Here is a 17280-nt window from a genome sequence, read left to right as displayed (position 1 = left end):
TCTCCTTGAAAACACAACAAACAAATATAATTATTTTTGGAAATTTTAAATAATGAACTATGAACCAAATAAAAATTATGGTCTGAAAGAGAGCTAATGGGTTGTTGGCACTCCAGGACAGCAAGAGAAGCTGTTCTATATGAAATTCTTGTCATTATAGCTGTGACAGTTAAGGGCTGGGGAGTATGTCCCCAAGTTCAACATTGGAAACAATGTTGTGTGACAGTAAAAGTAGATAAGGTTTTAACATAACATGGGTTTTGCCACTGAAAGACTCCATCAACTTTGTTGAGATTTGTCATATCTTTTATAGCACAGTGCTATTTGCAAAGATTTGCAAATAGAACTGTTGTCTTGGGGTATTGCAGGTAAATAGCTTCTAACAACTCAGTACCTACCAGATGATTTTGTATTTTTGTAGTAAGTAAGTTTCTTCAGCTCTTTCTTTGTTTTTGGCTCCATTTCCCTCTTTGTGGGATAAGAGAATAATCTTGAAAGGAGCTTGGAGTGGTATTACACTTTCATTCAGTTCCCCAAACATATTTCACTTCAGTTTTTCTACATGCTGTTGTTGAGGAGTATTGACCCATGAGGAAATGACTGCAGTGAGTCCAAGAATGAGTGAAACTTGCTTAGGTGTTACGAGAAGTCCAAGAAGCATGTTATTAAAATACCAGAAGTGAGCCTGTCTCTCATCCTGTGAAGGAAAGGGTTTAGGTGCCTCAAGGAGAAGTTTGAGTGTCTGGAGGAGAAGCAGCAATTCTGTGCCTTCACACCAAATCCAGAGCTGGTGGGAGGTCTGAGGTCCCAGCTGAGTGTGGTCTTTTCCCAAGGTCATGGCTGCTTTGGAGCACATGCTCTCAGAGGGACAGAAAGATTTGTCATCCTCTTTATTTTTCATGGCAAGGCTTAGCAGAATGCTACAAGGTGATAATAAGCCAAGCAAAACCCATTTATTATAGGAAGATTCTCAGAGAGTTTTTGTCCTGTTGGTTTGATGTGAGATGAAATTTTGAGAAGCAACCTAGGATTTCTCTATTTTCAGCACCTAATGATATTTACGATACAAATAAAACCCCTGAAACAGTCTTGAATGCACATCCTAGCCTCTAGCTTTGTCTGCACGGTGGGGGAATTGAGTTGGCAGCTGCAGATGGAGGGAGTACTGTGTTGATGAATAGATGTATGGCTTTCCATTAGCGTAACTGATGGTTCAAGTAGCCATCAATACTTGGAACAAAATCAGCCCTGAAAAATTGATCTTGGACTTTACCAGTAGTATCAATAAGTGGAAATCCTAAGGCAAACTTTTTTTAGCAGTTCAATGATTGAAGCAATTGTTCGTGAATCATTTACTCAGTGCAGATACAGCTGCCTTAGTGTGATGGATTCCAGCAGTTTCTATGCCAGGCACTTCCAATTTCTCACTGTCATTCAATGTCTGATTCTTCCTGTCAGATGGGCTTGACTCATGTGGCTATTGTTTCCCGGCTTGTAAGATGGATGTGATCATAATCTGCTGGTTGTAATATCTATCTGCCTCACTTGAGCTGTTGTGCAGGTCAGTTCCTCTCCATGCCACATGCCACAGCTGAGTGGAAAACAATGGAGCTGGCAACAATGTGCTCCCACTTGAGTAGCCTTGAGAGAGACTTTGTGTGTGATCACTCCCAGCCCTCAGAAATTTGGATAAAATGATGGTATTATGATGGGAGTTTGGAGCCCCTCTCTGTCAGCCTGGCAGGCCCACCTATGCCTGCACCATGGCCTCTCCTGAGTGCTGTGCCAGTCCTGGTGCTGCTCCTGCACTGCCAGAGCTCAGGTCTTTCCTTCCCCTCTGTGCACCATTTGTTCCTTTCCAAGGGCAGGAGCTGTCTGAGTGAGCTGGCAGCAGAGTATGGACAGGAATTGTACAGGATAGGCACTGCCCAGGGCAGAGGAGTGACTTATTTTTGGAAAATAAGGGACACAGCTTCTCCGGCACCATCCCCTGCCACTGCTGCCTGAGCTCCAGGTCTCTACAGATGCCCCACACCATCCTCTGGGGATGGGGAGGACAGCAGGAACAAGGGGAGCTGTGTCCCAAAACCACTCCAATGCCCAGGTTTTGAAAGGTCTGTGGTCACAAAGATTTTCTGTACTGTAACACTCTCTCGTGTGGTCCATCAGTACATGGTATTAATATTTTCAGCTGCTGTCGTCTGTGGCTCCCTGCAAGGCACATGGACACCAGACTCTTCCCTCAGGCCACTAAAATCCAGCTCTTATTTGTAAAGTCTCTTCATCCCTATCTAATGAAAACATGTCAAGTGATAGTGTCTGCTCAGAATATCAAGGTGCTTCACCTATCTCTCTTCTGATAAAAGGAGGTAGTTTAATTTGAAAAAGGGTTTGGAGACAAAAACAGATTTAACATCTATGCTGAAGATTTCGTAGGTGTCATAAAATAGTACTGTTTTCAGTAAAATGAACATGAAAAGAAAAACAATTCGGTGTGACTGATATAGGCTTTCTATACTGACCTAGTAAGTCATTCTAATGGGCAAATTAAATCACAGGATTAAATTTTGTATTCACATTAGTCTTACCATCTGCTCAAGTAATTAATGTTTAAAATTCATCTTAAAACATTACTTTACAAGATTCAAAACCCATGTTTGCCCCAGAGCTAAGGTTGCAACATTTTATTTATTTTTGATGTTCTGAATTTAGTTATGGAAATAGAGTGGCAGAGATATTCATTGGCTATCTCAAGGTGGCCTTTGAAAGATGTATTACAGTGCAGAACCTTACTGCATCATCATTGATAGAGGCACTGAAACAGTGGCACTTGTAATGCTTGTGAGGTGGTAAGAATCCTTACTGAGGGTGTTGCATGTTTACATTGTACCTCTGTGTTATGAAGCTTCATAGTGTAAAGCTGGGAGAAACATAACATTCAAAAGATTTTGCTGAAGTGTCTAAAGCTGTGGTATGTATAGAAAATTAGATGCCCTTCATCACTGATATTACTAGGAAATGAGTGAGCCCCTATGGAGTGACATAAAGGGTTTAGCAGCAGTGGTGATTCATGTCCCTGACTTGCTGCATGGTAGAGATGTGGGTATGAAGTGTGAGATGTGTGGGTGGGACAGTCCAGGAGGTCCTTAATGAAGTGCAGGGAAGACAGTCTTAATAAAAGGTGTTGTATCATCAGCTGCCATGTGTGTTCTCATGTGCTCACTTGCACTCTATTACAGTGTCCTATTATGAACTATTTAGCTCTGTGGCACCTGCTTACTATTGGTGCCTTATTTGTAGTTATTGGTCCAAATTGCAATTGCTTACTTGAATGTGCTCTTGTGCAGCCAGTTCCCTCAAAATACTTGCAAATAGTATGTTTTTCTACAAAAACAGATGTCAGTGAAGCAGGGGTACTCAAGAATGGATTTGTAGAATAGTTTTGGTTGGAAGGGAGCTTTAAAGGTCATGTAGTCAAGCCCCCTCTGCAGTGAGCAAGGACATCTTCAACTGGATTAGCTTGGTCAGAGCTCTGTCCAGCCTGGCCATGAATGCCAGGTGCAGGGCATCTACCACCACCCTCATTGAAAAAGATTTTTCTTATATCTTACATAAATTTACTCTCCTTCAGTTTAAAACCATCACCCAATGTCCTATCACAAAAGGCCCTGATATCAAGTTTGTCCATTCTTATAGGCCCCATCTAAGTATTGAAAGGCCACAGTAAGGTCTTCTAGGACCTTTCTCTTCTCCAGGCTGAACAGCCCCAGGTGTCTCAGCCTGTCTTCATAGCAGAGGTACTTCAGCATTCTGATCAACTCTCTGGCCCTCTGGGCTCACTCCAACAAGTCCATGTCTTCTCTGCACTGAGAGCAGAGGAACTTTGATGTGAGAAGGGAATAGGAATAATGAAGCACACACAACCTCTGAGCTTATTTTTAACACTAAGTTGAACAGTCTGTCTTATACACCTGATGGAACTGAAAAGTGCTTTGATTGTTCTCACCTTGCTTCAATAAAAAAAATCCACAGCATAGATAATAGAATGTAGCTTTAGGGGCTGGTGGCTTGTAAAATAATTTGCCTGCTGCTGCTACTACTACTACTACTACTAGTAGATGTCTACTACTGCTCTTTAACAAAGAACTTCTTCAGCATTATGATGAAGTTATATATGTTTAAAAAATCAAATGTTTCTTCAGATTTGATGTGTTATAGTAAACCAAATTTGATACAGTGACTTCTGTGAAGATTTAGGATTTAAGAGTTACGAGCTTTGACAGCAAGCATTTAAGAGGAAGGAGAAATTGCAGACATTTCTTCCTGTTGATCTCTCACCAGTTCATTTGCAGCAGCATGTTGAGTTGAAGGGTATTGTTTTGTGGTTCCTTTCAATATGGTTTGGAAGAGACAAGGAATGTATATAGCACAGACCTGTGATCTGTTATGCGTGAACATGTGGGTAGGAAACAGCATTAAGCAATTCTGGTTGATGTTTCAAAAAAATGCCTTAGCTGCAGCGCTTATCATGAGGTTTTGACTATTCCAAGCCTTAATGTTTTTATTTATCAGAAGAAAACAGAATCTCACAACAGTGAATTCTTACTTGAGTAGCATTGAAAATAGGTCCTTAGATATGCTGGCTCTTTCAGATAATTTCTGCATTAAAATTTCCTTGCAGATGAATTACTTCAGAAAGAGCAAAACTACTCTGATGATGTTTTGGCCAATATGATCAGTGAACCCAGAATCAGCTATGGAAATGATGCTCTTATGCCTTCACTGACTGAAACAAAGACAACAGTTGAACTTCTTCCAGTGGATGGAGACTTCAGCCTAGATGACCTTCAGCCATGGCATCCCTTTGGAGTTGATTCTGTTCCAGCCAATACTGAAAATGAAGGTAAGTACAATAGGGGGAGAAACCACAGAACTTTCTGAGGTGAAAAACTTTTCTTTGTGGTTTCTCTTCACGTTGTTCCCTGAAAATCAGTATTTTTCTTATGTGTAAGTGAGATAGAGGTCCTGAAATGTACATTTGGAACAGGTCTGCTGTGTCAGTTGTGTTTCTTTGATGGAATAGAAAGTCCTGACTAAAATCTGTAATTTAAACACACAATAAATTTCAGAGTTGAGCTTACTTGCCTTCAGAAACAAACAATAATAAATTCTAGGAGATTATGAGTAAGTCTTAAACAATACATGACAATAAATGAAGGCAGATAAGTTATTAGATTTGTGCCATGATGAAGTGAGTGTTTTATTTCAGGTAGAGCTTTTTATTTGCTGGCATGAAAATTATTACAGTTCCAGCATAATCCTAGCAGACAGATACTGTTATTTCACTCCATACACTGGTTGCCTGGAATGTACTGCAGAAATGTTCCTACGTGCACATCAATACAACTTGGCTAGTGAAAAGGTTTTTCCTGAGGAATCTTATATGGACTACTTCACTCAAGTGACTGCACGCTCCGTGAAAAATCCATGTAACATCTGGAATTGGTAGTTCACTTAGGTGCTGGAGCAAATAAATCAGAAACCTGAGGGACTTTGGTCATGTCATTCAAGTTCCTGTTCTTGCCTTGGTTTTCCTTTGTTCAACTGCACTGTTACTAGTGCTAAGTTAACCACATCAGTGATAAAAGTTTGATATTGCAAAGCCACAGTACACACAGAGACTGGTACTGCAGAAGTCTTCTCAGGCAAATTTGTGATTTGTAGCTGAACTGCACAGACATTAACATCCTCCTTAAGTCTTTTGAAACCACTGGCTTAGGCTGTACCTGCTCTCAGAATGAGTTCTGAGGTCATCCTTATGCAGTTAGTCTCATTCCAGCACGGTGAGTGACAGTGAGCAACTGTGTGTGTGGGACACGGACACGGATTTGCCAGGTCTGGTGTTGGTACCAGGTGAAATCAGTGGAATCAGAGATAAATTTGCAATCAAAGTTTGTCCCAAGGAGTCAGAAGACTCCTTGCCACTTGGCACTCCTTGCCTAGAATCAGACAAAAGAAAAGACCTGCACAAAGGTCAGTGAGGCAGATATTCAGCAGATCTGAGGGAAACAGGAGAGGGTGGTCAGGAGTAGGGCTAAAATCGGAGTACCAGGGAGTCAGCACTGCAAGTTAGGGACAAAGAGTCTAAGACCTGAGAGCAGAGCAAACTCAACAGACCAGCTGGCAGGAAGAACCAGAAGGCAGGAGATGATGGCAAGGACTCCAGCTGTGTCTGAAGGGCACTTGCAGCCAAGTGGCATGCCAGGCACTGAAAGCAGCTGGCTGAAACACATCAGGCACTGGCAATGGGTACAGATGGTTCACAGGCTGGGAGGCTGAACCTCATTTTCCTGGGGAAGGAGCTGCAGCTTGCTCTAACCCTAGCACACCTGTCAAGGCTGTCTGCCAGGAGCAGGTCACAGTCTAGCTCATGTCTGTCCTGCAGGAATTTTCAACTGCAGCTCTTGCTTCAGTGTTTTCTGTAGCTGAGGCACCTAGGGCATCAGTTCTATACCTGTTGCCTGCTTTCATAAAACATGGTGGGGATTAATTATTTTTGATGTCTGTCCTTCCAGCTTTCAAAATATATCTATTTCAGTCACCAGGTTTAAAAGTTATTAGGTAGAAGGTGCCCCCAGACATATCCACAATTTAATCACCCAAGTGTATTTATCCTTCAGAAACCTGTCTAAGGTCAGAATCTAATAATGAAAGGTACTTCAAAGTGACACTGAATTGCCACAAGCAACTATACTGAGCATGGTTCTCCTTTTCAAATGTATGGCAGCAAATAAGAAACAAAAACTCTCCTGCATGGAATACCATACTCAATTATTAGAGTATGTGTTTTAATGCAGCATGTGGTTTGTTGCAGCACTTAGTCTTTCATGCCTTCAAGTTGATGGGCTTTGGTTTGGTTTTTTGTACCAGGATCACATTGTATCTGTCATGAACTTATTGCAGCAGTCAGTTCAGTTAGGTCAACCATTATAATTGTTCAAGTATGCACAGTTAGAAGTGGAAGTCATTTAGTGACTCAAACCTCTTCAAGTCCTTCTTGTTTCCCCTTATACTTCTCTGTCCTTTACCCAAATCACAGTGTTCTTTATGTGATCATGCCAACAATACCTTCTTTCTTTAGTGACTGTTTCTATACCTTTACCCATAGCATCAAAGGGGAATTTCACAGCTTTATTTTTTCCCTTGTGTTTGTCTCCCGTCTTGTTCCAGAATCCCATGACTGACTGTGTCATTTGTCTTCACTTCCCATGAGTGTTTTCTTCTTTGACAGTGATCTTACTTCTGGCTTTGTCTACATTGCTTCCAAAAATATGTTTCTGTGTTATAATATGGTTTGGAAGTAGCAAGAAGTTAATAACAATTGACGTAATTTTCTCCTACTCTTTCTTTTCCCCTCTGATGAATTTAAAATACCACAACCCTCCCCACTAAAATTTGTTATTATTAGTTTCCATGTCTGTTTCCTTCCATAGCCATGATCTAATCCCAGGTTTCACCCAGAGATATTAATAGTGTATTGGATTGGTATGTTGCCATATAATCTTAAGGTTCCATAACTCCCTTTGAAATTTTCCCAATGTAAACTGTTTTAAAGAATGGGTTTTATACAAATAGTTTATTTCCCTAGAATTGCTTTTACTGACAAGTAAGTGAAAAATAGTCTAAAAATAAATAGACTTTGAAAGTCTAGCATAACTCAGTATTTTTTGCAAGTATTTTCTCACTTATTTTCCCCTGAGGTAGTTTCCCTGGAAATGCTGACAGAAGTTAATCCAAAGCAGCAGTTAATATACTGTATGGATGTCTACCATGCTGCAACATAAATTAGGTTGACAAAGAAAACACTTTCTGAGAACCGTACAGAGGCACCATGAAAAATGTCAGGAAACTGTATTTCAGCAATGCAGAACACATCTTCAGAGGTGACCACTAACAAGCCCCCAACAGCTGTGAAGCTCTGACACTGCCAAGCCCTCTAGGCATTTTGCCAATGACTAACTGGGTTTGTATTTTAGCTTTAGGTTATGGGGAGCCTTAATGCCAATATCTAGTATTTATCTAAAATGAGATTCCTGTAAATGTACTGTGTATGAGTTTTCAGTTGCTCCCTTCAACAACGTTCTTGATAGGTGAGCATCACGTAGCGCTCCTCACCTGCTGGTTTGCACCAGGTTTTAAGGTACTTTTCTTCTACTTTTGAAAAGAGAAGTAAACATATTCTCTCTTGCTCTTCTGAGATGTATTAGGTAAAGGTGGGAGTGTGTGGCCTCTATGAAGTCTGAGTAGCCAGTGTAAATAAACATGTACCAGTTTAGTTTGATGAGTCTATTTAGACAATGCATTTTCAGTCTTATTTCTGTGCACTTGGAAGTATATTCAAGAGAAATAAAATGCTGGAGCATCAAAATGAATGCACTTTTTATAATAACACAAAGTACATATTTGAGTTTTGGTTATTGATAAATGCTGTAGTAGGTTTGAATTCCTCCCCTCTTCATTGGCTGTTGTGATGATGTGGTCCAGTGAGGCGTAGTGGGTTGACCACTGGCCAAATGCCAGTGCACTCACAAAAATCATCTACTCATCTTCCTCTGCTAGAATTGAGCACAGGAAGAGAAAAAAATCAGTTAATATAAAGCTCATGGAGTTTAGATAAGGATTAGGAAAAAATGTTTTAAGGGCAAGACAGACTTAAAACTTTAAAAGGTAAAAAGAAAACTTCATTAAAAGAAGGAAAAGAAGAATGATAAGAACTGAAATAAACCTTTAGAACACCTTTCGTCTCCCCCAGCCCCTCTTTCCTTCCCACGAGCAACGCAGACACAAAAACTGGGATTCTCAGGAAGTTTATCACTTCTAAAAAGAATCTTTCTTCAGTTCATTCAGGGAGAGGAGACTCCCCTGCTACCCCATGGAGTCTTTCCCACAGGAAACAGCTCCCTGTGAACTCTTCCAGCATGGTTCCAATTTTCACAGCTAACAGTCCACCCTGAAAAACCCTGTTTGCATCATGAAATCCTTCCCACGTCTTGCAGTCTTCCCTCAGTTGCTTTCATGGGCCATTTCAGCTTATAGGGTACAGTTTTTAAGGATGAGCTGTTCTAGTACAAGAGCAAAGGGTCCTCTTCTGTCTCTGAAAGCAAAAGTTCTGTCTCTCTGATCACAGCTTTTCAACATCTACGTTCTCCATGTCAGGAAAATTAATCCGCAAACACCAGAGGTTTATGTCCAGAGGAGTCCTTTTACTTTATTTGAATAAAGGGAGACGTCACGGGGCATTCCCCTGGGGTCTTTAGATTTTTGGAGGGTGCAGCCTCCTTTTTATCCTAATTTCCTGGCTGCATGTCCCTTCTCTCTTTCCCCACTGGCTGAGGTACTTGAGAGGTACAGGCTTCCCGAAATGCCTAATACCTAAGATTCCCCTCTAATGTGTATAACTCTCACTCTTAATTTTTAATTCTTACGGAATTTATGGTGTTTCCCCCTTGTCTCTTTCATCTTTCAATATCCAGTTTCATTTACCAGCAAACATACAGTTTGTTTGTAAAGGCAAATATCTTTTTCTATTCATCAATCAGTGGAATCCATCCAATTTTTTCTATTATCTCTCAGTGCTAGTTTTATTTACCAGCAGACCCACAGCTTGTTTGTAAAGACAAACCTGTCATTCCTCTCATCCAGTTCTCATGGGCTGCGAGTGAATGCTACATCCACCCATACGCTTCCTGAATTACAGGGAAACAGTTTGTTGTATTATAGTCCTGTCATCATGTCATAGTCCATCGTGGCTTGCGGAAGATTTTCAACTCCGACACGTGGAGCATCTCCTCCTCCCCTTACTCCTTCTGAACTGACCTGGTATCGCCATGTTCTTCTCCTAACATGTCCCCACTTTCCCTTTTCCCTGACCTGGGAGAAGATTGGTGTCTGTAGGTTCATCTGTTCTCAAGTGGTGTTCTGCAATGCTGAAAAGTAGATCTTATCCAGATTCCACAAATCGGTGGAAACGCTCATTGTGCTTTTCTCTCTGTTGGTCATGTGATTTTCCCAGCACTGCACAATCTGCGCCAGCTGTCGGCTCCACTCTGTGGTTTTCTTCTTGTGGGACACTGAAAAAAGAAAAGCTGCTGTCCTTTTTGTCCCTTTGCATGACTGTCTGCTTCTAACCTGCTGTACTTCAAACAAAGTCTATTACTGGCCGGGCCAGTATGGCAGGAGGCTCATGGTCAGTGGCAGGAGCAGCCAGGAGCGCAGTGGCCATGCCAAGATATGGTGGTGGCTGCATGGCTCAGCAGGGCCTGGCCCAGCAGCACACCAGGGGCCCAGTGGCCCCCAGCTAGCCACCTCTCCAAAAGCAGGAAAAAGAACTTCCCGTGGTTTTTTGTTCTAAAGTATTGTTATCATAGAGGTGTTCCCAGCTTCTCTCATTGTTTTAGCAGTGTGTCAGATCTCAGAGCCAGCCAGCTATTGGTTTTGCCAGGCACAGAAGAAACTTGTTAACAGCTTTTTACAGAGAATTACTTCAGTGTCTGATGTTTTTCCTCCTCATCAAAATCAATTTAATGCAAAACCACCATATGAGGGCAAGCAGTGAGAAAACCCACAGACAAGATTTTCAGAGTTAACTGCTGTTTGTGCATATACCAATACTGGGGCATAACAAGAAGGTTTTCAAATCCGGCTGAAATTCAAAAAGTGATAGTTCAGGGCTCTGCAGAAGCCAGACTTTCTTTGTATTATGTTGCCTGTCATCACAATCTGCTGTCGTGGTTTTAAAGCATTTGCTAAAAAATCACTAGAAAACGTACTCATTTCTTGCTGTGAGATATGGATTAGAAGAAGAGCAAAACAGGCTTAAAACTTAAAAGGAATAAAGAAAGTTTATTAACAAAACTACAAGAATAAGAAACCAGAATAAAACCTCCAGAAACCCTTTTTCCCCACTACCCAACCATTCCCCTTGTTCACATGACAACATAGAGACAAAAAAAACAGGTGGTTAAAACAGTCCCAACTTTGCTATAGTCTTTTCATCAGTCTTTGTAGAGAAGAAGTTCTCTTTTGTCAATCTATGGAGTTTTTCACAAGAAAACCATTTTTTTCATGGCTTTCTATTTCTCTGATGCCAACCGCCCAGAAAACTCTGTCATCAGTTCTCTCCTCCCATTTCACATCACTCTGAGGTGTGTTTGTGGGCCATGATTCAAGGGGTGTCATTTTAAGGATGAGTTATTCAAAGGCAAAAGTTTTCTTCATCTGTCTCTGACCATCTCTGCAAACAGAAGTTTTCTCTTTGTCTCTTAAGGACCACAAATCTTCAACAACTATCACTTCTCTTTTTCTGTTCCAGCATCTTATAGGATCACAACTACTTCACCATTTGCTTAGATCCACACTTTGAAATACTCCACTACCCCCAAAATACTCTATCATGAATTAAAGGAGTTTTTTTTCAGAACACTATTGTCCATCTCCATAGTTTTAGCAAAAGAATATTTCAGCTTATTAAAGCATCTCCTTATTTCTCTCCCTCATCTGAAGCTTAATTCTTTTCTTCACTGTCTTTGATAGTTTATGTTGTCTCTTTACCTGTTGATCACTCTCTCTCTTCCCCTCTCTCTGGAAAAAAGGATTAATCTGCAAGTCTCATCTGGGTAGTGAAAGAGCTAAAATCTTGCCCAGGCTTTGTGGATGGTCCCGTGATCTCTGCCAGAGCAGCGGCTGGAGCTGTCTGTGATGAAAGATTTTTCCTGGCTGTTCTGGAGAGTGTGGCCACTGTCTCAGCCTGCCGCAGGTCAATGGCTTTCTCTCTCCTTACTCGGCAGTCTCTGGTGAAACCCAGCAGCAGCAGAAACTGCAGCTGAGCCAGGGACCGGCCTGGCCCAGCAGCCCCGCTGTACAAGGCCCAGTGAGCCCTCCGAGAAGGGGCTCCTGACACTTCACAGTCTCCATCCTCCCCGGGACCCGCAGAGCTCCGGCCAGCCCCGCTTCCCACGGCATTGTCCGGCCTAGAGAGGAGGAGGCTGAACCAGAGCCCTGTTACCTCTTCAAAAGCTGGAAACCAAAGATAATATGAAATTCCCGGACTTAGGTCTTAAAGTGGTGTTCACAGGTTGATCTCACTTTTCAATGGTCAAAACTGCTGTCAGTTCTCAGAAATGGCTAGTCATTGGCCAGGAGAAAAACTCCCATCCTCCAGCAGCTTTATCTTCCCTAGGTGTTTCCCTTTGTTTCTTAAATGCCAGTCCGTCACATCTGCTTTGGAAGACTTTTGACTCTTACTGTTTGCCTCCAGTTTTTGCCCTGAAGGTAATTTGTGACCTTGACCAGGTATTTTTCCTTCTGTGTCAGTTACGAAATGTGCCAGTGTCCCAGCCTTTCCCCCCTGTAAAGGGCTTCCAAGATTATAGATGATAAGAATTATTCATTACCAATACTCTCACCTAACCACAAATACATGGTCAGGTCCATGCTACTGTACAACAGAAACTTCTTTCATCCTTTTTCCCTACACCTACTCCCATTTCTGTTGCACAGGCTTCTCTCTCAGTTCTCCATAGGTGTTGTCATGCAGAATTACAGAGAGGAGGGAAAACCCCCCTCAGACTTCTAGGGAGGATGCAAGTTAACAGAGGAGGAATCTGCAAGAGCAATTTGGGCAGTGTTTGCTCATGGTTGTTTCTTCCCTTGGGTCCTTGCCACTGAAAATTACTTCTGAGCAATCTGAGGGTTGGTGCTGAAAATATAGTGAAAACCAGAATTCACTCTTTAGAATTTTTATAAGTTTAATAAGAGGATAAAAAGGGACCATGTCCAGTGCTGGGGTGTTTCTGACTACTATTGGCCAAAGAACACACTGGCAGATTAAGACAGTGTTGTCTATATGCTGTTACATTACAGAAGTACATGCATAATCATGTGTTTCATACATTATTCAAACATTCTTGTGAGCTTTTTGATGTTTCAGGAACTCTTTTGTTTTATTTTACACTCTGACTTATCTGTATGACATCCTTTGGGTTAAGTCCATATATTTTATTTCTTCTTGTGTTTCCATCCTGTTGTTTCACACTCCCTGATAAGGAGTTAACAAATTCTTCTAAGATTCTTCTCCAGTGCTCTGGTTTGTGTCACTGTTATTTTATTACTTGGAGAGGTTGGTCAGCAGATGAGGGGGAAACAGGCATAATTGCCTTGCAAGCATAGTTGCCTTACACCATTGTCTTAGTTACACTGGAGAACTTTAACATTTCTTGTTTTGCTAAGGCCTATGATATAATACATTCATCACTATTGTTTCTACAAGCTATACAGTGCAAAAGTAATAGATTGTGTTACACTAATAAGCAGCCAAAAGGAGTTACAAATTTTACCATATCTAAATACTTATGATTAATAACAACATGTAAAAGCTAATACATAAATGTGAAAGCCAATATTATATTGTCGTTTTTAACAATATTGAAGAATGTAGCAGAATACATAAACAGGAAACTACTCAAAACTGGTTTTTACTTAAGGATGGAAATTGCATTTTGTATAGATCTATGTAAGAAAAACAATTACATGGTATGCTAGTGCCACTCTAAACTGCTGTGAAGAGAAGTGCCTCTGCAGCACCAGACCTGCTCTGCAACAAGCTGTATGAAAGTCTGCCTTTCTGGAGACACAAGTGAGTCAGATATGCTGATGTGCTTTTAGTCTGCAGCTACTCTAAAGTTACTAAGTTACTGGGTTTTATTCAGAGGCAGGAGCTCATGCAGTCATCTCCTGTGTGCAAAGGACACGGAAGACACTTAGGCTCTCACAAGCACAGTAGGTTGTTTGTCAAACCCACAGGAACAGTGGCCAATGACCACAGCCAGTGACACAGACTTCCTGAGAAGATGGACAGTTCCATTGCTCAAATCAACAGTATCATCAGATTTGTGTGATTTTCTGATGAGCAGTTCTTGATTGAAAACTGTGGTTCTGTCAGATTTCCTGTGTTACTGCATCTCTTACTTACCTCACATCATTACCTTATCTCATACTTACTGCTGATAAAGGCTCATACCTGAATCCAGAAATTCAAATTAATTAGAATATGTGTTAAAAATTTGTAATTCTAAGGAACAATGTAACACTTAATTTCTGAATTTAAGTTCTTTGACACTGTCAAAGATAGGGTAGATAAGGAAGGCAGCACAATTGGAGCAAAAGAGAGAAACAACCAAAAAAGAGCGGTAAAAATCTGAATCTTTTAATCAACATTTCCAGTATGTTTGAACTTGCTGAGGGAGTAGACAGTGACTCAAATAGCTCTAAGTTTTGCAAATATTGTTTTTCTATTAGTGCCAGCGAGCTCCATCAACTTTAGGTTTCAACGGACAAAACCTTAGTAGGGTAATAAAAGAGTTTTGTTAAACTGTATATGACACACATTTAGATAGGAATTTGTGTTTTTACTTTGTTTCCCTTCCAAAAACTGGAAGTATGATGTTCAAGAATCAGAACATATAGGAATATTGATTGTATTTTCAAGATGCATTTGACTTTTTTTAAATGTTATAGCTGGTGCTGTAAAGAATCCCTGTTGAAAGGAAAAAGGAGGGATTCAGGAAACTTTTAAGTCAATATTGATAAAGAGCAGCTGCAGGAGCTCATCATGTGCATTCTGGCTGCCAGTTCTGATCAGACAATAGGGAAAAGTTTGCATGTAATGAATATGGTTTTGTTCTATTGACAGAAATTCTTTTGTTTAATGGTTTCTGACTTGAAGGAATAACCAGAATATGATGTAAAAATGATGCCTCAACTCTGAACTTTCCTTGTGAAGTCCTGTCCATCCCTTCCTTTTAAAATCAGGCAGATATGTTATAACAGATATTTTCTAGTTTTTGCTTTGGTAACTGTTAATGCAGTATGTCTCTCCTGCACTATCCAAACAGAAGAGCCCTTGACTCTGTAATTTTGGGGAATTTTGTTTATTTTTGTTTACTTTTTTGTTTCTTTTCTGCACATACCTAGTTGAGCCCGTTGATGCCCGCCCAGCTGCAGACAGAGGACTCACCACACGACCAGGTATATGACTTGCATGGCTTTTACCTAATCTGTATTTTTCCAGCATGCATGTGGTCTGCCTGGGCCTAAATGATTTACCTTTGCTTTGGTGTACCCCTCTCACAAAATTTAATGCTATTCCATGAATGATGGAAACATCATTCCCTCACAAATCCCTTGTGTGTGTGCTGTGCATATCGAGGGTATTTGGGATGTGTGCTTGCAGCGGGAGTGAGTCCCAGACCCAGAACTGGTTTGTATCAAAGATCTCATCCCTTCCAGAAATAATACTTTGGCAGGTGCAGCAGATGGTAAACTTGGTACCCTGTAGTACAGACACTACTTCTAATTTGGGAAGGTATAATAGAAATGTCAAATCCTTTATTTTAGAGTGAGCAGGGCTAAAAAAGAATTGATGCGTATAGTTTCAGAACTTCAGGGGACATTGATATTTTTTGCTATGGTACTTATCTTATGTCCAAATACCTAAAAATGGGTATTATCCCTCTGGATTCCCTGAGGATGCCTGAGGACACAGCTATTCATTCCATTCTAGGACAGAGCAGGGTGATTGTTTCTCCTCTGTAGGTATCTCTCTCTTTGTATTGATTTCAGAACAACAGCAGATCACTAGGCTGAGTCAGGCTGCAAATGTTTGGAAAAGTTAAAATGGGACAAGTCCAGTTTCCAAAAGGAAGAATACTTTCAGCTTTTCATACTAACTTCTTTTTTTTTTCTTTTTTCTTTTGGGGTTCTTTTTCCTCTGGTTTTTGTTCAGAATTATCTGAAATTGTTAAAACCACTGAAAGGAAACAGCCTTTTATTTCAGAAGAGGCTACTCTCCGACTCTTCAATGTAGTAAGAATGTGGTTTAGGGTCAGGATTATTTCAGTGTCACATCATAATTGTGTTTTCTTCCTTCAGATCAGATTAAACTGATTGATCTGTATCCTTCTTCCCTTCTTCTTGTCTTCCAAACATCCATTAGATAGCATCATGGATAGCACCCTCCTAGTGTTTTTAGATCTTAACCCACCAATGTTTACAACTACAGACATTGCTACAGTGGGAGGTAAAATAAGCTCATATGTTGGGATATGTGTTGTAAGTAGTGTGTTCCTGGCACTGTTTTAGGAATCTGACATATTTACTTGTGTTTAGAGTCTTTAATCAGTCCATAAAGAGAGCCTGGAAACAGGTACAGAACTACAATGCCAAAAATCTTGGGATCAGGGAAAATCCCTCCAGTACTGCATTATCTACCTTCTTCCTCAGGAGTAGTAGAAATATCACAGATGAGACATGCATATGGTTTAATCCAAATTTTGTTATCCAAATGTTAATTCAGTCTAGCAGTTTTCTTACTATATTGAAATCTATTATTATTTACAATTTTAGTTTCAGACATCCTGGAAAATTTCCTGTTATGAGGCTCATACTTATTACTGCAGGTTATACTTCCTCCCTTCTGTTCCTTCACACATAGACATACATCTCAGAAATTCCTCCTGTCCCTTCTCTAGAGAAAGGATTTTCTCTCACTGCCACTCTCGAGTTTCAGAGTGAAACTGTATGTTTTAGTCAACTGCATTAGAGTGCTTTGTTGGTTGTGGTGGTACAAGTAGTACTATCAGTACAAGTAGTACTGATACTAGTAGGCTCAGTCATGAGTCACCTTGGTGAATGTGTGCGATAGACTACTAAAGATAGGTAAAAAATATTTAAGCATCTGACCATTATGGCTTGAAATTTGGCAGATAGCAGATGCTATAACTTTTCCACTGTGAAAATAGCATGGGATATTTTCTCAGTGTTCTGCTAAAGTGCAAAAGTAGTGCTTAACTTCCTGATGTCTTTAATCATCATTTACAGATTTAGAAAAAAAATTTTCTTACTGATACAGATTCTGTCTATAAATGTCCATGTAGTTTTTCATCATCCTTCAAAAGCAATTTATGTGACAAAATTTCAAGTTAACAGGGAAACTGTCCCAATCTGAATATCTTCATGAGCAAGGAATAGAGGAAAGCAAAGCAATGCTTATTTAAACTGAAGTACAGAAGGGATTCTGATAGTTTAAAAAGGTGTGCTTTAAACCTGCTTTACTTTACTTGCTAATTGCAAATAAAATTTCTATATTAGAGGTTCAAAAGAAAAAAAAAATGCATTTTGTCCAGTAACTGTCTGCTGTTGCAAAGACAGAGAGTACTTTGGATC

General features: G+C 40.4%; 1 protein-coding gene across 2 annotated transcripts in view; it reads left to right on the top strand.

The window, feature by feature from the left end:
• The window catches only part of APP (amyloid beta precursor protein), a 241395-nt gene that overhangs the window by 200135 nt on the left and 23980 nt on the right, over nucleotides 1-17280 (top strand). For both annotated transcript variants that reach the window (XM_088068704.1, XM_005524152.2), the window contains 2 exons: nucleotides 4682-4903; nucleotides 15031-15084. In XM_088068704.1, coding sequence (XP_087924830.1) covers nucleotides 4682-4903; nucleotides 15031-15084 — 276 coding nt within the window. The remainder of the gene's footprint in view (nucleotides 1-4681; nucleotides 4904-15030; nucleotides 15085-17280) is intronic.

This window comes from Pseudopodoces humilis, chromosome 2 (assembly GCF_049639895.1).
Source record: "Pseudopodoces humilis isolate 2021_Gansu_Grassland_sample_001 chromosome 2, ASM4963989v1, whole genome shotgun sequence".
NCBI lineage: Eukaryota > Metazoa > Chordata > Aves > Passeriformes > Paridae > Pseudopodoces > Pseudopodoces humilis.
Note: the sequence above shows the minus strand (reverse complement) of the source record. Positions and strands in the feature narration are given on the sequence as shown.